Raw genomic sequence first — 22,403 nt, 5'->3', positions numbered from 1 at the left:
TCACATGTTGTCGTGACTTTGTCTTCGGTGTGGTCATGACGCGTCTAAAGCTGAGCTTTATTTCAATTAATTAAAGGGCCCTAGTCAGCCAAACCTTTGTTTTTGTTTACATGTGAGAGTTTGGCTATTATATTTTATTGAGAGCATGTCGAAACGAAGGAAATCACTATGAAACTAGAAAAGATAATTTAACATACATTTAAGAACACAACTTACAATTAGCCTGCGTCGCAGACAGTCTAAACCGCCGGTATAGCATATCGGGGATTTTATGACACGTCCGGCTGCAACGCAGGCTACTTACAGTAAATCGATAAGATTTCGCTTCACCCGGCCATGCAATATCAGTAATTTCGATGGCATCGAAAATGGCGGAGGCTGACTAGGGCCCTATAAAGTGTGCCGAATGTTTCCATTGAAAGATTCCTGAAGCGCCATCATCCTCATTGACATTGTTTGCGTCATGATCTCCTATTAAAGTGGACAAATGAGGCGTCACGCAACTGAAAAAGCGTCACGTGACAAGATTAATAAAATCAGTGTGTTCTTGAAGCGAAAGATTAAAAGGCTCTGGCACTTGTATTCGGTTACAATGGGATCACTAACAGTACCACGTGCACGACGAAAAAAAAAAAGAAAAAGGACGTTGACTCGAATGTTGAATCGTGACGTGACCGTGCTTAGGGTTGCCTCGTGCAACGTTACGTGACTCGTATTGAATGCTTGATTCACGGATCTCATTTTCACTTTCGAGTTGACGAAAATACCACTGTTCTGAAAACAAAGCGACAATTAAAGTTTTCAAAGGAGACTACTTAATTAGGGCCCTAAGACTTGGCCACCTGATCGACATCTTGAGTGCGTGTGAACAACATTTATCCTGCATCGCCATGGATTCCAAGGGAAGGAAAATAATTGTCTGCGACGCTGGAACAGAAGTAAGCTTTCTATACGCTTGTGGACTGTTGTTCCGTTATAAATCATTCCTTTATTTGAGCCGAACACCGTTTGGTATGATTGTTGTATTTTTAGTCCATAAAGTGTGGATTTGCCGACTCAAACTTCCCAGCGCATATTATTCCTTCGATGGTTGGTAAACGCTGTATCGACGACTCAAAACAGGAAGTGAATGCAGTGAAGGTTAGTCGTGATTCTTATCCCTTACTATTCAAAATACTGCGGACAAAGCCGTGATCCAAATTAAAAGTTTTACTCGAAATAATATCAATTTTATATCACTTTTCTTCTTTCGTTTCTCAAGCAGGACATGATGGTCGGCGATGAAGCCAGAAAACATTGCCGTAAACAAAAGATGAACTATCCAGTAGATAATATTGGAATTGTTCGAAACTGGGAAGATATGAAGCATCTCTGGGACTACGCTTTCGGTGAGACGAAGCTCAACGTCGATCCTAAGACTTGCAAGGTGAGCTATAAACGTGAAATCTTAAATAAATTATATAATGCTCATGATTTGAGCAAGAATTTCGAATTCGAGTCAGAGATTTCCAAGAAACTTTGTTGATATTGTTACACCCTCGAGAACAATCTGCAATTTACTGATAACATGATACTGAACATAGGCCATAATTTCCAATCTTTCCAAGGTGTAAATATTAATATAAGAAACAGAAAACACATTTTCCCTGTTACTAGGAATGCTGTGGGAACCCGAGCCGTCCGAACCTAAAGTTTAATATCACGAGTGTTTCCGAGAATTCGACAGAAGCACGCCGTAAATGTTTTCTTTTTGTGTTTTTTTTTTTAGAAAAGACTGCGTGGCAAAAAAGGGAAAATCATTTGTATAATACTATCAGAATGTAAATTTTCTATCATTTCGTCTATAATCTTTTCTTTTAATGTAGATATTGCTTACCGAACCGCCGATGTACCCAATGTTGACAAGGGAAAAAACTATCGAGGTGAGTAAGTACATTCCTACCTATCGATATCTTTGTCTTACGTCGTATGGACTTGGTCATATATATAAGTGGCGCTCGCGTCCGGATCGCCGAGCGGTCCGGGCTCGAGCCATGGCCAGGGACATAGTGTTGTGTTCTTTGGCAAGACACTTAACTCTCACAGTGCCTCTCTCCACCCAGGTGTATAAATGAGTACCGTCGCGTTTAATGCTGGGGGCAACCCTGCGATGGACTAGCATTCCAAGCAGGGGAGAGTAGAAATACTCCTGGTCGCTTCATGCTACAGAAACTGGAGACAAGCGCGCGGAGGCCTGATGGGCGACTTGGCTCGTATTCAGACTTGATCTTTATCCTCAATCTTCAGCAGAAGCTTATCAAGTTAGAACGTTAACTATTGTGCTGCGTCACCCCTCCCCCCCCCCCCTCCCCCCTCCCCAACTTCCACTCCTTCCCCTTTCATTACTGGAAGTGAGATTTCATTTGTCGTTTCAATATCTATTCTTTAAATGCATACAGGAACTCGATTCATGTTGTTTCAGGTGGATAGGATTGATATCTTGCGTCACGCGATCGCGACTTTCGAGATAATTTAGTATTTTCGTTCTACGACAAACATATAGGAAACAACTTGTACTGAACGAGCCGCGATCCAAAAGAATCAAACGTAAAGTCACTACATATTGTAATTGTTTCCCTTGTTGACTATTCGACGATGCTCATGAGGTGGTCAATTTTCCCTTTGTCCTCCCCCATCTTGTGATAAAGCAAAAATTACACTCCCCACTCCCCTAAGGTTGCTCAATTTGTCACGCCGACAATCTTTCCAATGATACCTCGCTAGGTATATCCAAAGTTTCGAAAATGTCTTACCAAAATTATCCGTCCCATTCAATTCCCGGAATTTTCGGTTGAATAGTTCGTATGTCGGAAATTCGACAACTTTCGGAATTTCTGGAATGTCTCAATTTTCTCAGGTTTCTCAGGAAATTTCCGTGGTTCCGGAACAGCCCATTTTCGTATTCTCGGTATTGGACTGGAACTAGCTTGCAAGTGAGGCTAATGCGGGGAGTCTTTTCAAATGCAAATGAAATTTATCTCTTTTTAACGATATTCCCCCACATGAGCCTCCATTGCAAGCTTGTTCCAGTCCAATGCCGAGAACACGAATATAGCCCATTCTTAGCACCCAACTTGTTCCTATTTACGCGTGAATATAGCGCAGTTTTTGCTTAAAGTAACAAAACTTTTGAAATAGCGAAAAGTGCTCGTCAAAGAAAGCTTTTCCAGAGAGTAACACTGATGTATGTCGTTTCACAGAATTCCGCTGTACATAGAATTGTTAATTCAGCAAGTCACTTATTTCTCTGCGTCGTCAGTTTTTCTTTTGATTAACTTTCTGTACGTAGAATAAAAGTGAAATATACCCTAGCACTTGAAGCTTCTTGAGTAGGCTCTATCTTATAGTTAGTAGCTCTAATTTTTAATCGGTAAAATGGTCGATCTAAGAGATGGAAATATTTCTCAAAATCCACCAATGTTAAAACCTGTATAGCTTAGAAATGGCAGTTATTTGTTCTTGATAATCAAGTCAATACACCATGTCTTTTTTTAACAGATTATGTTTGAAGACTACAAGTTCGAGGGTGTTTCCATTGGAATTCAACCCATTTTAACTCTGTATGCTCGAGGTCAGTTCTCCTATATTCACAGTTTACTGACATTTGCAATTATTTATACATAACACTAAAATAACTACTAAAAATGAAATCAACTTGACCCAAAACAATAACTTAACAAACTGCGCATTATGCGTGATCATACTTAGCTCTTATTAACCGAGCAGGAGGTCTGTATGGGAGAATCTTGACTGAAGTAGTGAGTGCTGCGTGCGGTCTGTACACACGACCGAGGTCAAGATTCTCCTGTACAGACCGACTAAGCTTGGTTAATAAGATATTTATTATATGGCAAACAAGAAAAATTTAATTCGTTTAGTGCAACTGGTTTGCGCTAGCTGACATTTTGATTTCGAACGGCGAGTTTGCTCGTCGTCTTTACGTTTTTTTCTCATCAGGCTTTTTGGCACTTCCAGTAATATTTTTAGAGGAAAATAGTCAATATTTTTGTATTTTAGTTTGCAACTTTTTCACCGCAAAATGTAATCGGTCTAGATGGCGGTCTAGATGGGAAGATCTAGACCGCGGTCAATATCGATTTCAGCCAATCAAATTCGTGAATTCTGTCGTTCGCAGTCCTTGTGGACACCGCAATATAATAAGCAGAGATAATACACGAGTGCTTGAAGATAAGAAATTTCTCTTATCGTGTTACATGTAACGTTCAACGCTATGCGTGCGTTCTTTTGGGGTGATCTGGATCAGGATCAGTGATCCAAAATCACTTGGATCATGGTGCGTCAATGACGCCGATGAATCCGTGACCAGAGCGGTTTCATCGGTTCCTTTGATGTACCATGATCCGAGTGATCTTGGATCACCGATCCGGACCCGAATCACCCCACCAGAATGCACCCTATATCTCACTAGTTCACTACGCTCTCATGCAATGTGGAAGAGAAACATTTTTTTCTATCTCCAAGGAGTCATGTATCAATTTTTTTACTGCATAAATAATCCTGACTTTTGGCGAACCTTTCTGTAGGTTTTTAAAATTGTCCCAAGATTTTCCGAACAAAAAATACCGACGACCACCGAAGATTTCCTTAATTAAGAAGTCTAAAGATGATTTAACCATACAGCTCTGTCAACAACGTTCAGTTCGTTAATCACTTAAAAAGTCGCGGATAGCAATCGCAGCGTCAAGGATAATTTCACTTGTAAAATAGTATTGTTTTGGTTGTGTTTTTTTTTTTTTTCAGTTGTTTACTTGTTTACAATATTTAGAGAGGAAGCCACAGCAGCCTAAGCTGCTTTTCATGCAGGTTCTCTTTCCTGGCCGAATTGAAAAGTGGAAATGCTGGTTTTTGTGGAGGGAGGAAAACCGGAGAACCCGAAGAAAACCCTCGGGACAAGAAGAGGACAAACTCAACCCCAATATGACACTGTGCGCGATGCCGGAATCGAACCCGGGCCATATAATATTTGTTTTGCCGTATGAAGCATACTTTTTCTCATGCTTAATTGCCTAATACTCGAGTTGTGAAAATTGGCCTAAAACACTACAGTTATATGATAAGAGTTGGCAGGTAACATGTTGTTCCAACTGCCATTTACAGGATTATTGACGGGTGTGGTCATAGACTGTGGTGATGGATCGACTCATATCTCTCCCGTGTGTGAGGGATTATTGCTTCCTGATCTCACGAAAAGATTAGACATTGGAGGTCGGGATATCACCAATTACCTAAGAGAGGTGGGTCTGGGGTATGATAGATACCTTTTCTGTCCTAGGCTTTAATTTTTGCAGATACAGCAGCAATAGTTTGGGATTTGCAGCAGCTATTTTACAGTTATAGCTATAATAGTCATAAGAAGCCTCCTTAGCTTACGTCTTTTCTATGATATAGACTGCCGGTATTGCTAGCAGCTGGTCTTTTCCCGTAGGGTACGATGACCGTTTATCCGCGAACTGTCGAAAGAACGAAAAAGTCTCGTCCAAAACCCTTCTCGTTTATAAGTAGTCTCGCCTCATACTCCCTGCTTGATTCCCTGAGGAATAAGAGACTGCCAGCTGTCTACTATGGTAAGAAACCATGTACAGTATTACTTCCTCATTACACCCGCTGCTGAAGACTCTCTGGTTACCTATCTCCATAATTATGGTTCAAACACTTCGCCGCTCTACCACAACAACAGGAATGCGCTCACGCTCTCAACAAGGATGCTCCTATGCGACACTGCAGCTGAATGCCGACTGGGAGAGGCGCAGACAGTGCGCTAAGTGTCCCAGCTTCCTGTGACAGATTTACCTCTCTAAGCCATTCTAAGCAACGGGTAAAATGGCAGCGGGTGGCATTGCTACGTTTTCAAAAAGAAGCCTCGCCTCTTTTCTTTCTCCCATTATTGCAATCCGTGCTTCGAACTTTGTGGGGAATATAATTAAGATTGGGATTCTGTCACAGTTAGCTCTGGGAATAACGATAAGAGAATTAACAACCAACACCTCTTTGCCTTTTCCCAACTTTACTCGTATTGTCAAGTCAATGCGTAAATGATAGAGCAATAGCAAGCACTAACTTGAGATATCGATAACATCTATTTTGATTCTTTGGCAGCTTTTTATGTGCAGGGGATGCAAAATTGGCTTTGAAGATGCTAGAATGATAAAAGAAAAGCTTTGTTATGTAGGGTAAGTGAAAAATAGTTTGAAAATCTCTTAACCGAGATATAACCTTGTTGGTTATCCACCAGAGTTCAACTGGTTTGTCATTCTTCTCATGCCATTAAAAGTTTAGGTGATGGACTTTTAAAGAAAATGTTCTTGCATCGAGATTGAGTTAGAAACTGGAGTTTTGGTTTTTGCGAAGGGAGAAAACCCAGCGAGCCTGGAGAAAAACCCGGGGAACAAGGGCAAGAACCAATAACAAACTCAACCCATGCGTGAGGCTGGGTCCGAGATTCGAACCAAGGCCACAGATGGTGGTGGGAGGCCTGGGGGTCAAGCGTTCTCACCACTATACCACCCTTTCGCCCTAGAATCAGTAGGACTCAGTAACCTTTGCACCCCAATGGAGTACTTCTAAAACATTGTTTTGAATCGTTTGCGATAATGTTGCATTGGGCATTCCTAAACTTATTAGTTCATGATTAGGTTCTGCGTTATGTCCATTCCATTTTATTTAAAGATACAACATGGAGCAAGAGGAAAATCTGGCCTCAGAGACAACATGTCTTATGGAAGAGTACAAAGTAAGTACCATAAACCATTAGGTGATTTGTCCCTCTCAGTGATCTTAACCTGTGTTCAAGAGAGGATCAAATCTCCCATCAGCTTTCCTTCCCAAGTTAATCCCCCTCAAGTTGTTTCTAGCCGTGGTACCCAGTTCTTCCGCTGGCCAAGCGTGTTAGGTGGATATCGTTGTGAAAACATAACATATTAATACGTCATCACTCGACTGATGAACCACATGACTACAGACCAAGTATTTCTGTGTTTGCTGCTGTTTGCTGTTTTACACAAATCAACTACTTTGGAATAACCCTTTTTTTGGTTATTTGATTTACTGATTGGCTGAGAGCACGTCAATAGACCAGGGGCCCTGCTGTCGAAGGTCCCGCAAAGTTTTCGTACCCGAAAGGCCGTAGCAAAATCTCAAACCTTTTGACTACAGAGCTGTTTTATTCATAAATTCTTAATACGAACAGAGGTTCTCTTCATACAAGAAGTTTCACGCGTATACGCCTCTCTGTCTTTAAATACCGATCAACTAAAAATGGCTTTTGGGATCCGAAAAGATTCCGGGACTTTCGAGAAACGGGCCCCAGTTGCGAGTTACCTTCAGAGTTACCCTGTGCCTCTTACAACTAGTTCTCGTGCAAAACTAGACTTGCCGCAAGTCGCCCTTTTCTTAATCCTTAACTTATTTATCTCCCTCGAGCGAATTCAAGCGACGAAGTTGCGAGGGCGAGCGCGAGCGACGTAAGTCGCGAAAGGTCGTCCTTTCCAGCGGCGAAACCAGCAGGCCAGGGAAGAACTATTGGAAATGACTTTTAGCCTTAACCTTTAGCCTTTAGACTTAACCTTTTGGCCTTAACCTTTCATATGAAAATGAGTTTGATTTGCGTGAAAATGAACCTGTAGGCGGAACACATTTTCATATGAATGGTTTCGCAGCATTAACAAAGAGGCACAAGGTCACTTGGAAATGGCCCAGTTAATCCAATCAGAACAGAAAGTTGAAGTTTTGTGCAAGAAAATTAAATCTAAGTGCAGAAAGTCGAAATTAAATTGTATTGAAAAATTTACTTGTGCTTTTTTATTCCAAATTGCGCTGGAAATCATTTGATTACTTTTACTTACATTTTGATGTCTTCTGTAAACACAGCGGGATGGCATTTTTGGTATTTTCGTGAACTTCCTTTTTGTTATTAGCTTCCAGATGGACAAGTGATAAAGCTGGGTTACGAGCGATTCAGAGCACCTGAAGTCCTGTTTCAGCCCGGCCTTATTGGCACTGACAAAGCTGGCGTGGCAGAGATTCTGTTCAACACGTTGCAGGCGATAGATATCGATAAAAGAGCAGATTATTACAAGCACATTGTTCTGTGTGGAGGCGGTACAATGTTTCCCGGGTTTTCAAGCAGAATGGAAAGGGAAATCAAGCAGCTTTATTGTGAAAGGGTTTTTAACGGCGATACCTCAAAGCTATCGGTGAGAGAGACTAGGCCCGGGGGGGACTCGCACATGGAGAAGTTGGGGATGCTCGTCGTCTCGCAGAGGGGTGTAAATCAAGACGAAATGCCACTATTTTTAGCCGTCAACGCAGGGCCGTAGCTAGTCACAGGCAAACCGAGGCACTTGCCTCAGTCATGTTTTTCGTTTTTGTTGTTTATAGTCATCAAAAACACCCTAAATTCCCAGGAAGAGAATTAAACCATGGACATTACGTCAGGCACAACTCATTTCTTGGACACTGCCTCAGTCATAATTTGTTTCTGACTACGGCCCTGAAACGTATCTTTTTGCTTGCACCCGAATTAATAATAAAAAAACGCTGTCATTTTCGTTTAAAATGGCATTTTTTAAGGGTCATATAAACCTCGAGCCACCCCCAAATTGGGCTCTATTGGGGGGGGGGGGGGGGGGTGTTCAATTCCGATTTTCCAACCTTTTCTTATGGGAGTCCCCCCGGAGAGACTAGGGAGGTTAACTTGGCGAGAAGACTTGGATTTGTGTCAAATGCGAGTTTAAACTCTATACAAATATGCATGAATGCTTTAAAAATCGTAAGTTAAAGATCTGGTAGGCATTTAAATGACTGTAACCATGGTAACAGTCTCAGTCTGTTGGAAGAAATCTTTGTAACTGTTTATATGATACCTACCTATGACATGATTGAAGGTTGATTTTCACTAGCGCAGGAGCAGCATATGGAGAACAGAGTAAGGGGCGCTATAAAGGACGGTGTCATACATTGGAAAATGTTTCTGCGTAATTTGGATGAGTCGCGATTTCGACAAAAGTTGAAGAAACATTTTCAACGTCTACTACGTCTGAAGAGAGTTGCTTATGCTTCAAACGCTAATGAAAACCACCCTTGAAAATAGACCAGTTTCAATATATTAAAATTCAGCCTAAAACAATAGACCTCAGCACAAGGCTCCGGGGAATAACTGCAGAGTTTGTGGGGTTTATTCCCCGGAGCGTCGTGCTGAGGTCTATTGTTGTACGCTGAATTTTAATATATCGAAATTCGTCTTTTATTGTCAATATTTCTCCTTAGAATGTTGGAATTCGAATTGTAGAGCACGAACAACCACAACATGCAGTTTTTGTTGGTGGTGCTCTGCAGGCGGGAATTATGAAAGATAAGGAAGGCTTTTGGATGACGAGACAGGAATATGAAGAGAAAGGAATTTATGTTTTAGAGAAGTTAGGAGTCAGAGTGAGAGGAAAGGTAAGAGAAAAATATCCTTTATGGACTAAGTGTTGATTAAAAAATTCATAAACCGTCCACCGCCCCATAAATGGGGTTTCTGCAAAACGAGGCTCGGATAACTGCTGATGGGGAAGGAAAACACATCTGGAGGGTACTCCCATATGAAAAGCTCGAGGACGCTCAAGCGGCCAGCTTGACCCCACGCTTGGTCACTAACCCATATTTAATCTAGCGCGAGGGCCGAGGTCTTACCTAAAAGTACCAAGAGCAGCGAGGTCCGTCTAAAAAGAAGACCAAGAGTCGATAAAAAACGACAAGACAACTACAAGAAAGAAAAAAGAACTTTTGTACGAGTGAGGTAGTCCTGTATATGGCATCCTCGTCTCGGAGAGGCGATGGTCAGCGCATCACTGTCGACATGCTCTTAAGTGACTCAAAAGCCCGATTCTTGAGTGGCAGTCTTTGTTGCAGCTGGTACAGATGTAGTTGGTGGCCTCACGAACTGATACTTGTCGTTCCTTTCTCGCCGCCCGCTTGATTGTCGCCTCGGCCCTGGCCTTCGTCTCAGCCCTGAGTGCCCCCTCCTTCACACCGTGACGCCAGGCGGCGCGGTCTTGCGCGAGGACCTCCCAGATATTGGGATTGAATTCAGCGAGTTGCAGGGCACGCTTGCAAACATCCTTAAAGCGAAGGAGAGGTCGGCCCACGCGTCGGGCGCCCTCCCTCAGTTCCCCGTAGAGGACTTGCCTTGGCAAGCGATCGGGTTCCAAACGGTGAACATGACCGAGCCACCGTAGGCGTCTTTGGATGAGTAGTGTAGGGGTGCTCGGCATGTCGGCTCGTTGAAGAACATTGGTGTTGGAGACTCTGTCCTGCCATTTGATCTGAAGGAGACGCCGAAGGCAGCGGAGGTGGAACCCGTTGAGCCGCTTCTCTTGTCTGGCGTATGTGGGCCACGACTCGCTTCAGTAAAGGAGAGTAGAAAGGACACAAGATCGGTAGACTTGCAGCTTGGTCCTCTCGCTCAACAGATCGTTAATCCACACTCTCTTGTTGAGTTTGGCCATAACGCCGGCTGCCTTGGCGATCCTTGAACTGATCTCGACATCTAGCGACGCCTTGCTTGACACTGTTGACCCTAGGTAAGTGAAAGAGTCCACGACCTCCAGTTCAGTGTTGTTGATGGTAATGACGGGAGGTGTCTCTGCATCTTGGGCTAGGATGTTTGTCTTCTTTAGACTGATGGTAAGGCCGAACTCCTTGCAGGCGTGAGACAGTTTATCAGCCAAGCGTTGAAGGCCTGCCTCGCTGTGGGATGCCAGGGTAGCATCATCCGCGAACAACAGCTCGCGTATGAGCACTTTAAGGGTCTTGGTTTGTAAGCCACAAAAATAACCAGAAATCATCAATAGTTTGGCGAGGGAAAGGACCAGTCCAATACTTAGAAATATTGGATCGGCAATAATAATAATAATAATAATAATAATAATAATTATAATAGTAACAACAACAACAACAACAATGGCCATGGAGAAGTCTGATTGGTGGATTTTAGTTAATAATAATAATAATAATAATAATAATGTAATAAGAAGTACTCTTTGCTGTTTGTAGAAAGAGTACTTTGACCGAACAGATGGTGGTTATCGTGATTGTATGGATGGAAAGCCACCCAAAAATGAAAAGGTGAGATCATAAAAGGTAGTTATGAGAATTATCAATAGAAGTTACAAGCTTCTTGCTTCTTCTTTGCTCCAAACCAGAAATTCTAGCTGTGCGAATCTTTAATAATAATAATAATAATAATAATAATTATAATAATAATAATAATAATAATAATAATAATAGTAACAACAACAACAACAACAATGGCCATGGAGAAGTCTGATTAGTGGATTTTAGTTAATAATAATAATAATAATAATAATAATGTAATAAGAAGTACTCTTTGCTGTTTGTAGAAAGAGTACTTTGACCGAACAGATGGTGGTTATCGTGATTATATGGATGGAGAGCCACCCAAAAATGAAAAGGTGAGATCATAAAAGGTAGCTATGAGAATTATCAATAGAAGTTACAAGCTTCTTGCTTCTTCTTTGCTCCAAACCAAAAATTCTCGACCTGATAATGCAGATTTCGTTAAGATTTGATGTGGGGAGCGGGGATGGCGCAGTGCTGAGAGCGTTCGCCTCCCACCAATGTGGCCTGGGTTCGATTTCGTCCCAGTGACATATGGATTGAGTTTTTTGTTGGTTCTTGCTTTGTTCCAAGGGTTTTTCTCGGGTTCTCCGGTTTTCCTCCCTCCACAAAAACCAGCATCTCCAAACATCAATTCGAACAGGATAGAGGACCCGTATAAAAACCAAAAAGTTCTTTCTAATCTTTAATGAGTGACCTCACCCAACAGGCCTCGTTGAATCTGCATTTGGCTACCAATTATATCGGCTGCTTTCTCATTTCCCAGCTGTCGTACGCTTTAATAATCTCGTTCCCAGATCTCTCTCTTTCTTGGCCCACGAGAGATCTGAAAACGAAATAAGCGTCTTACTTGATTCTTCGGAAAGCACTGCATGTAAAATCTCCTCGTGTAAACTCTCTTTCCCAAGAGAGACACTGAACTATACATATTTTAAACTTTCAAACTTTCAGGACTTCTGTGTGGATGAATGTGATTATAGCACTTCAGGTAAACAGCTTTTCAACGCTTTGAGAAAACTGATTCCTGTGGTAGATGGCGCCGTCACAGATGATTTTGACGATTCCATTCCATGGTCATGAGCTAAGTGTCAGGTAATGCTCCAATTTTGCAGAGAATGGCTTTGACCATATGGCAGACTGAATTCCTGCCAGGAATTTTGTACTTCACCCCCATCACTTTCCCTTCCGGTCTCGTGTCCGCATCTCGTCTGTATTCTTTGGTCATTCATCTCCGTCTTTCAACCGCACGTGTTTCTACACGGTATCAACTCAAGGCAATACCCCGTTTTTAATATCAGTAACTGAACCCACAATAGCCGGCTCCGTAAAGGGCGAAAGAAAACATGTAATCAGTGAAAAGAAAACAGCAAACTGACTCGCATGGAAAGAAGAATAGATTGACACCGGAATTGAACTAAAAAAACAAATAATTGAATATATTTGCCCGATTTTTCGGTTTGTTAACAAACCTTGGGGATGGTATTCGCCTTTCCTTTTTAGCTCGCGTCAGGAGCCATAATCGGGGACGGAGACCGTAAGTCTTGGGATCCGCGCGCACCTATGATATGGGACAATTTTTCTATTTTAAGAACAAATTGCGCGGTCCTGACGTCATATATGCGCGCGGATCCACGCACATGTCGGGGGCTTTCGCGTGGATGTTGTCACTTTGCGTGATCAAATGGTGAGAGTTGCGAGATTCTCTTTCAGATTTTTCACAGCGATGGCAGGGAATAAGGCAGGGAATAAGAAGCAGGCTCTTATACGTAGGTTTATGCTGTGAGCCACTGGAAAAGGTGAGTTTTTCAGGGTCGAAAACACGACTTCAATTTCGCGCTGTGAATGAATAATATCTGCTCTCGCTAGTTGTACGCGTAAGCTTTTGCGTTTGTTCTGTAAAGAAAAGTTACGTAAAACCACTCTTTACTCTGATATCGAGTTAATTTGTGAGTTTCCCAAACAATGCTTAATCATAACCAAACCCTGTTTTTGATAGCTTCTTATTGTTTCTGTTTGTTTGGCGAGTTTACAAGAGTTTTTGAAAGGAAAGTCTGACACATACATTAGCTCATTTGCATAGTGCAGCGCTTGAACTTTCAAATCCGAGTCGGTGTTGTCAATTGTCAACAAATCTTGACAAAGATTTCTTTCGTTGTCTTTTGTGCTGAGATGCTGCAACAATTTTCACCAACGCCAAAAGGCTACTAACATCATGTGTGTTTCTTTAACATAGTGAAATTTTACAGTGCAAAAATATAATAGACAAGGAGTTTTGATAACTCAGCCAGCAAAATCGAAATCGTTATTCGAGTTGATTAAAGAAAGCGTCATCGTAATTTTGCTGATTATTTCTGCTGTATTCGCATATTTTCAGCTAAGCTTTTAAGGTGGCTTACTACAGTTTTGATAGATTATAACAGCGCAACTTCAATTCAACTTCAACTCTTTTCAAAAATGATCCAAGATGTTTTTCCTTTCTCTATTTACTGTTTACTTAAGTCTTTTACCATTCTATGTGAAACTTGAATAATTAAACGTCAACAAATGGAAAAAATGGACGACCGAGTGCCTAGGGAGAGACTGGGATCTATCAGGTTAAATCACGTTTTGCTCAAAATCTACCCCTATGACCCCACCCCAAAATTTCAGGAATTAGCAATTGGCTCTGGTTTGGCATTCATGCAAAGTAAAATAGAAATCTGTAAAACAGATTTTTCGCAGACTAAGAAAATATAAAATCAAAAATAGCTCAAAATCGGTCCTACAGATTTTTTTAAAATTTTGGCTCTAAACGTAATTCACCCCTACAAATCAACTGTGAAAATTTTATTTTGAATTGTGCGGTAGGTTTTGGAGCAATTCTCGATCAAAGACTGCGTTTTACAACCTTGGACGAGAATTGAATTGCGCATGCCCTTTATTTAAGCGCGCGCTCATGTGACGCCATGTATCGCTTGCGAGAAAGCAAGAGTAAATCAGAGCTCTTTTACCGGTTGTTTATCGAGCTTTCTTGTAATATTTTTTTGGCCCTAGGCTTAACATGTTTGAGCGGAGTTTAAAACTATTGCTACGTATACCGAAGTGATTTAACGCCTTTCAAGTGCTCAGGTGGTTTTCGTTTCTTCTTAGGGATGCTTGCGCCATTTTTGCACGCGCGATTAATACTGACGTCTGGCAGGCAATCATAGCGCGCGCTACTGAGTCTCCGAAAAACTGTAGTAAGCCACCTTAATATGTTCTCAAACATTTCCCAACCTTAAACATATTTAAAAACTAGAGATATTATATGAGTTCGATGTACGTTTTCACATGAAAAAGGGGAAGTCCAATTTGTCATGTTTTACTAACTGTACAAAACACGCATCGGCAGGCGCTCTTATTCATGGACAACAGACAATTTATTGGATTTTTACACAGACAAAACTGAGCAGCACCTACAGACATAAACTTTATTGTCACTTATTGGGCCTTGAGTTGATAAAACATCAAGCGTTGCTCACAACTCAGGCGAAACTCAAACTTGCAATTTAACAAATTGACATCAGTTTTTTAGCGTCTGTCCTCTTATTGATGATAAATTGCGTCATAACATTGTCAAAGTGGCTGTGGAACCACGAGCCGCAGGCGAGTGGTTCCGCAGTAAACTTTGACGACGTTATGACGAAATTTGTCATCAATAAGAGGACAGACGCACAGAAAACTGACGTCAATTTGTTTTTTACAATAATTAGATCCCAAAATGGTCAAATGCCGGGAATAAATGAGGGGAAAAAACGCCGTAAACTTGGCGCAAACAAAGCTAAGTGAATTTTATTCAAAATGACACGAACATTGTCAATAGCTTTTCTCGCTTTTTGATTGGCTACTTAAAAAACTCCATAAACTCTCATTGGTTAAAAAGTTGACACTTTGACAGCTGAAAGTTTAACTTGAAAGCCTGCATAAATCAAAATTTATCCGTCTGTACTCTTACTGATGATAAAATGAGCCAATCAGGGCGCGAGAAATTAGACAGTTATTGTAAATTTTTTTTCAGTACTTTTCAGTCGAGATAGACTCTCGCGAAATCCTCGCAAGCGAGTGGCAACAGGAGGGAAACTTTGAAGTCCTGAAACGCTGCTATATCCAAATATATCCAACTAGTTTTTTTGCTGTGTTTTGGAAAAGCTGTTAATCGTCAACATATGTGAAACTTATAGTGGAGTAAAAGAAGGAGCGGAACACAACTTCGTCAGTCATATAAAGCGGGACATAACTAAATTCGACACTGTCTTACTTCACTCAAACTGGAGCAGCTTACGAGGAAAATACTCTAGTAAAATTCCAATAGACATGAACGTATTGAGGTGTGGGCCAAAAGCATCAAGCATTTCGGGAATTTCGGAAGCCATTTCCCCGCGCTACATCCGCAAATGATGTGCGTGTGCCGCACATGATGGCGCAATTTGTTCTAAAAATAGGAGAATTGTCCCATATCATAGGGACAGCCCCAATGGCGCGCGCTAATGGTCTCCCCGATTATGGCTCCTGTTCGCGTAAAAGGTTTGCATCGGGAAAATATATTCAAGTATTTGGTTTTTAGTTCATATCTGTCTCAATCTCTTCCCCCTATCGTGAGGATCAGTTTGTAGTTTTTTCCTTATTTTATCTCTAAAAAAGATCCGACACTCTTAATTAGAAGATCTGTGAAAAAAATAGCAACTTACCTATGGCACTTTTTACCCTATCTGCCAGCTGGTGAAAATCGTAACTTGTTCTGGGCTCAAGCATCTTCAAAATGTCCTGTTTATTTCCTTACTGTATCAGGGCTTATGTTTGTAGAAAAACAGTCGAACCTCTTCATAACGGCCTCCTTGGGGACAGGAAAGTAGCCGTTGTAGAGAAGTGGCTGTAACGGGCAGGAAGGGGTGTAATGTGACACCTTTTTTTTTCGGGGGTGCAACATTTAAAAGAAAAATGCTTATTTTAGCCTATGTAAATAAAATGTATCAATAAAACAGAAACTTAACAGACTTAACAGTTGTCATATTACACCCCTTCCTCCCCGTTACAGCCACCTCTCTACAACGGCTACTTTCCTGTCCCCAAGGAGGCCCTTATGAAGAGGTTCGACATTATTTCTACAAACATAAGCCCTGATAAACTTAAACTTAAACAGAGACCAAAGACCCGCCCTACGGATCAAATGTGACCTTTTACAATAAAAAAATATGAGTTTTGTATACACTTTCAGTCGTTGATGAACTAGTCGCTGTCGAGAACTTGTTTTGGCAGCTGGGACGAGTTTTAGCGGCCGTTGCCGTTGCCGTTGCCGTTGCCGTTGCCGTTGTGGAGAGATGCCCGTTGTAGAGACGTTAAAATAAGAGGGAATCAAAAAATGGTCATTGTAGATAAGTGGCCGTCGTATGGAGGTGGCTGTTAGAGTACGTTCGACTGTACTACCCGGGTGTACCAGCCTGTTGAAGTTTCTCATGCTGTATTCCCCGTAAAAACCATTGTTTTTTCTTTCGCTGATGATTTATTCATCGCTATGGTAATTTACGTTATGGTATTATGATGAAAACAAATAACATTCAAATACCGTTTTCTTTTCGTTTATACAGGTGCAACGAACACAGAAAAACAACCAACTTGAAACTATCAGGGAGCATGTTGCAGCTATCCTTAATAACTAAGTCGTAATCAATAAGCGTTAGTGTAGCAGCTCTCATAACCTGCTTTTGTTTGGCATGATAAGCAGCTTCTATTGTTTTTCAGTCTAAGTCATTGTTTCAATTGTTTGTCTTTTGTTTTTGGCTACGGTAGCAAGCCAATCATATTATACGTTCCGAGAGCTACTACATCCCCCTCAATAAGTCCGGAAAGCCCGGGGGGACTCCCATTGAAAAACGACGGGGGTTCTCGTCGGAAATTTTGAAAGAGCCCCTAAGACGTACCAAGATCCTATTTTGTGGGCGTAGCTTGAAATTTTTTTCACCCCTAAGAGGTGGCAATTCTAGAACAACACATTCACTGACGCTTTCATCATTTTTAATTACCTTTATTATCAAATATCTCCTCTCATATTTGTTTTCGGCTCAATACCCTGAAAGTTACCGCAAAAGCTCCCACTGTGGACGTTATGAGGCTGAACACCACAACAGGTACCAAAAACCGCATTCTTAACCCTTAAAAGATACGACGAACCCCCCCCCCCCCCCCCTTCCTTTTTATATGGGAGTTGCCCTCCACGGAGAAAGATTTGATGTGGAAAGAATCGCATCGTCCGGAATTCTAAATCCTTGAATTTGTTTGGCTAAACGCGAGTTCTTTGTCGTTGCAGCTTCTTTTTTTCACGGATTTTGCCAAACCGGAATCCGTGCCAGACCATTTTGCAGCTAAAGGAAAAACTTTGGTTTCGACGTTTTGCATTTAGAAATGGGAATTGTTACTGTGGGCTTAAAAGGATAAATTGAAATTCTCGAAAAAGAGAGTATTCATTCCTTCCACTCGATGAAATCAAGCTCAGAACATTTTGTCTAACATCTCTTTACTTGAGTAAGCTACGGTCATTTGAGATTAAACTTTACCTAGAACAGTGAACATTTTGTAACTTTATTACCATCAACTTTGAAATGAAACATGATTACCACTTTAATCTCCCTTTTGAGCTTTTTTAAACCCCGTTTACAATATGTTAGAAACCTCCCATACAATGGAGACAGACTTACCATAAAATAAAACTTAAACCTACGTTTAAAACTATCATATTTGCCCAGCCATACACCTTTTGCAGGGAGGTATGATCAGGAATAGTTTTTTATTATTGCACACATTACTTAGCCTGTTCCGGGCTATCGGTCAGTGGGGGAGATTGATAAAGCGGGCGAGCAAGAATAAACGAAGGAGGCAACATGCGGAAAACCCATCCATATCCATAAAACGCTGAGGTTGATGTTTCTCTGGAATTCCGAATTGAGTTTCAGTGGGCTTCAATCTTCTCGTTGCAAAAATGAATTTTAACAACTGCCCTTTATTCCCGTTGTGAAATTTTTCATCGGGTTAACAGTGCGAAGAGGCACAAATTGAGGCAAATACTCTCCTCCGCCCCCCTTCGCACGTCCCCCGCCCCAACAGTGTGCTAAGGGCCGTTAAAAAGCACGGATTTGAGGAAAAGAAATCCTCATATTAGAGAAAAATTTATTAAGGGAAAGACGTTTAGGCATTTTGAATCGTGCGCCAAGGAACGTTAAGCCATTATTTTATATGGATCATGGCGAAGAATTTGTTTTTTCCTGTTGTAGTTATCATCAGCCTGACTGGGAATCGAGTTGCAGAAAGAGGAGAGAAGGGCGAGGAAACGAGTTCGAAACGTGAAAAGAGAGTTAATTAGTTGTTTGTTACTTGATCCCTGCCTAGATCGTGTCCTGAGGTAGCTGAGATATAGCAACCGCACAACTACCGGAAAGGTTTGTTTTACAATGATTAGCTAATGATGGACAGTGATAATGGTACTGACGTAAATTTTGTAACCAAAGTTTGGTTACAAAATTTACATCAGTACTTGTGTCACTCTCAATCATTGTAAAACAAAACTTTCCGGTAGTTGTGCCAAACGTAAAGTAATTTAAGTTTGATTTACGGAAATTTTCTCTTTTTGACGTTTGCGGAAAATTTCTAACCAGGAATTTCTTTCCTATAAGCAACGGATAACAATGTTTCTCTCTACCATGCGTGCTTGATTACTTACCGAACGCCCTTCTTATTCTTATTTGAAATACTCTGTTTAGCTTTGTTTAGAAGTTCAGCCAGTCATAACACGAGTCACCGGGCTCGATCTTAATGATCTTACGGATTCACTACGTTTAGGAGTAACGAAAGAACGACAGCGAGTTAACGCTGCGATTACCAAGAGAAAATTTTAAAAGCGAAATCATGTCTGGCTAGGATGGCGTCAAACCACAGCTCTAATATCTGCCACTGAATTACACTCGGCTTTTAACGGTTTGATATCACATAACGTTGTGTTGCGTTATGTTCTCAACCCGACCATTCAACTCACAATGAACCATGGCGGAGCCAAAAGCCAATGATCAGATGAGAATTTTGACAGTTGCTGTAAAGGCTGCCCACACTAGCCGATATTTTGTCGTAGAACTGCAGGTTTTTTGCCGGGGTCAAATCGGGTTAAAATTTGTCGGGCCATCAGCTTGCCGCGACTAACCGCGTTGAGGCTTGGGGACAAGTCATCCAAAATCAAGATGGTGTAACTCCCATGACATTTCCTAATTGGTTGAGGGGCGCGCAAGCCCCGACAAATTGTCTTGGTCCACCGCACACTAGCCGACAAGGCCCGTTAATACATTCTGAGATCTAGCACTGTCAGATATCGCCCGATAAGCCCCGATCTTGTCGCAGACTTGTCTGAATTCATGGCACACAAGCCGACAAGTGAAGATTTTTTGTCGTGCGACTTCTGTTTCCCACGAGACTTAGTGAATTTTGTTTCCCCATTGGAGAAACCATCAAAACTCACTGTTTTCCTTGGGGCCAGTAGTTAAGCGCTTATTGCTCCTTGCTCTCTTCAACTGGAGGTTCAGTATCCAGATGTGTTCAATGTATCATACCAGAATCAGCTTCGCCTGGATATTTAAAGACAGCGTTTGACTCCAGACTAAAATGCGAAACCTGTGGGCGGATGCTAGGCTCGCTGTACGTATATATATTGGGCAGCTAATAGGAAACTTCGCAAAATAGGACACATTGTGAATGATACAGACCCTTTTCTCGTCGCATTGCAAAGATCACTTATATTATTCCAAAATAATAATAATAATAATAATAATAATAATAATAATAATAATAATAACACTACTACTACTACGACGACGACGACGACGACGACGACGACGACTACTACTAAATAGTCCTGCTGCTAAGAGCCAAAAATAACCAGAATTGTTCATTTTGTGAGAAAAGCGTGAAACTTCCCAGGATTATTAACCTCTATAAGGTTAACATTTTCCGATATAGAGCCATCCCAAATTTACACCCACAAACATGCTACGCTCATGTCAAAAAATGACATCTTAGGCCTTTACATGGGAACGAGGCTGAGTTAAAATGCTTATGTCTAAGCCTTCTCCGGAGGTCTTTGACTAGATTTCTTGCTTTTTCATATAAAAGCAACTTATAAAGTATTTTGGAGTCTAAAAATTTGTCACGTGATTAGTCACGTGACCGTCATTTCAATAAACAATAAAATAATACCGAATATTGCATTAATATGATTAATAATTTTTAATTCTCTTCTTCTTTCTCGTTTTTCCCCGCAAATAAAATGAAGTAATCATTTTAAACATTACATATACAGTCATCAGAGATTCAAACTCTGAAACTTGTGTTTCGGCATGCACAGTGTCATATTGGGGCTCTGCATCAAATCGAGGCTTGGACAAAGCATGGATCTATGTTGGCTATTGAGGTGATTTGCTTATGGTGGCTCCCTATAGTTTTACGATTGCACCCGTGCATAGGACGAAAGCTCAAGTAATCTGCGCACACTCTAAGGAAAACGTCAGTGTTTTTCGATTTTTATGACGTCAACAAGAGCACAAAAAGCAAAACTGAGAGTGAATTTTCTCGCGTTTCCTTCGGAGAGTTTTTTTTTAAATTTGGCTCAGTTGTTACCACATACAATTCCTATAAAATACCCTATTTCCGTTAAAATCTGTAAGAGCTAACTTGATATATTTAGAAGAATGAAAAAATACAGAATATTGGAAAAACCGTCTGAACAACCTTGACGTTTTATCAATTCAAAATGTTACGCAATATCATTTCCATGATGTGGCAAAGTATGAAAACATTTCACCGAAGGAGAGTATAAATATTAAGGAGTTTAGGCCAAAATAAGGAATATATCTGCCTATCATTAGATGAGATGTTGCCATGGTGACGGCCTTAATCCAAAAATTGACATTCAAAAAATAAGCCTTATTTTAACAGCACCCATACTGGTAAATCTCTACAGGGAAAACTTAAAGAGAAATCAACTAGCAAGTTTTCTTTTCTACCTCGCGCTCCATAGGAAGGGAGTTCGTAAATACTCTAGGGAGCCACCTTAAGGACGTTCACAATAATTGTTTCTGCGCATCCTTAGTGTGCACGCAAATTCACGAGCCACGTCATGCATGAGAGTGCGCGCTAAGTAATAAAATAAGCAATGATTGTACAGATGGCCTATAGCTTTGCCTGGATTTAACGATCTTAGACGTTCGGTGACCCCTACTTTTCTTTCCAGAAACAGATTTTATTTCCCATTATCTCCACATCGTCCAAAGATGAACAAAAAAATCAATGTGGGAAGTTAAAAAAAATTCAAGATTTCTGTCCATGGGACATTGGATCCTATCATCTTGCGGCTGCAAGGCGCGTGAAACTATGGTGGCAAAATGCGAACTTGTTCTTTGAGGAACCTCACCAGTTAACTAAATTCACTTAAAAGGTCCACTTAAACAATATTTGGCAGAGAACATTTTCTTTCAAAGATCTACTTGCAATATTTTTGGGCTTACAGACACTGTGGCCTTATTCGCTAACGAAGCCCGATTTTTTCAGGTTTAGGGTGTTCTTTCGGGCATGTTCTCTCCAAAATGAATTTTCGCACGAACGTCCTTAAGTCTGGCTTAATGGGATATAACTAATGTCGGTGCAGATCTCATGGGAAAACTCTTGATTGGTTTAAATCGTATTTGATTAATCGCACATAACGGTGCTCCGTTAATGGCCGTCTCTCTGACTTCACCGCTCTTAAATGTGGTGTGCCACAAGGAACCATCCTTGGTCCTCTTATAATTCCAATTTACATTAACGATTTGCCTAACTGTTTATCGTTCAGCGTACCTAGAATGTATGCTGATGACACCCACATTACTTACGCTGGTTCTGATTTGCATCTGATTCAGTCTAGTCTATCTCACAACCTTGAAAAACTAAGCAAATGGCTTGTGTCTAACAGACTTACCTTGAACGCTACAAAAACGGAATTTATGTTGATCGACCGCCAGGCAAAGATTAAGTAATCTATCTGATACACTCAAGCTCTCCATTGATAATGTTCTGATTGAACAAGTTTCCTCTGTGAAATCACTTGGAGTATATATCAATGAAAATCTAACGTGACATTCCCACATTGATAAACCGTGTAAAAAGATCGCTTAGAACTGCAACTGGAGCCATAAAGC

General features: G+C 41.1%; 1 protein-coding gene across 3 annotated transcripts; it reads left to right on the top strand.

The window, feature by feature from the left end:
* The first annotated feature begins 244 nt into the window (after positions 1 to 244).
* Positions 245 to 17,760, top strand: LOC110060178 (actin-related protein 2-like). 3 transcript variants are annotated; one of them, XR_016209991.1, is made up of 15 exons: positions 245 to 938; positions 1,033 to 1,140; positions 1,262 to 1,426; positions 1,866 to 1,922; positions 3,538 to 3,610; positions 5,158 to 5,294; positions 6,157 to 6,230; positions 6,727 to 6,790; positions 7,974 to 8,252; positions 9,325 to 9,498; positions 11,095 to 11,166; positions 11,442 to 11,513; positions 12,130 to 12,270; positions 12,889 to 12,974; positions 16,782 to 17,760. XR_016209991.1 is itself a non-coding variant. In XM_089298675.1 (14 exons), exons 1-13 carry the CDS (start codon positions 891 to 893, stop codon positions 12,256 to 12,258), a joined length of 1,452 nt encoding a protein of 483 aa, XP_089154801.1. In that variant the 5' UTR covers positions 676 to 890; the 3' UTR covers positions 12,259 to 12,270; positions 16,782 to 17,760. The 3 variants fall into 3 exon arrangements, 2 of the variants coding, with proteins under 2 accessions (XP_089154801.1, XP_089154802.1); XM_089298675.1 differs by lacking the exon at positions 12,889 to 12,974 and having other exon boundaries at positions 676 to 938; XM_089298676.1 differs by lacking the exon at positions 12,889 to 12,974 and having other exon boundaries at positions 677 to 938; positions 1,265 to 1,426.
* Positions 17,761 to 22,403: the final 4,643 nt, after the last annotated feature.

The sequence above is a fragment of the Orbicella faveolata genome, unplaced genomic scaffold, assembly GCF_042242905.1.
Source record: "Orbicella faveolata isolate gen_17 unplaced genomic scaffold, um_ofav_v1 contig_3, whole genome shotgun sequence".
NCBI classification, from domain to species: Eukaryota; Metazoa; Cnidaria; class Anthozoa; order Scleractinia; family Merulinidae; genus Orbicella; species Orbicella faveolata.
Note: the sequence above shows the minus strand (reverse complement) of the source record. Positions and strands in the feature narration are given on the sequence as shown.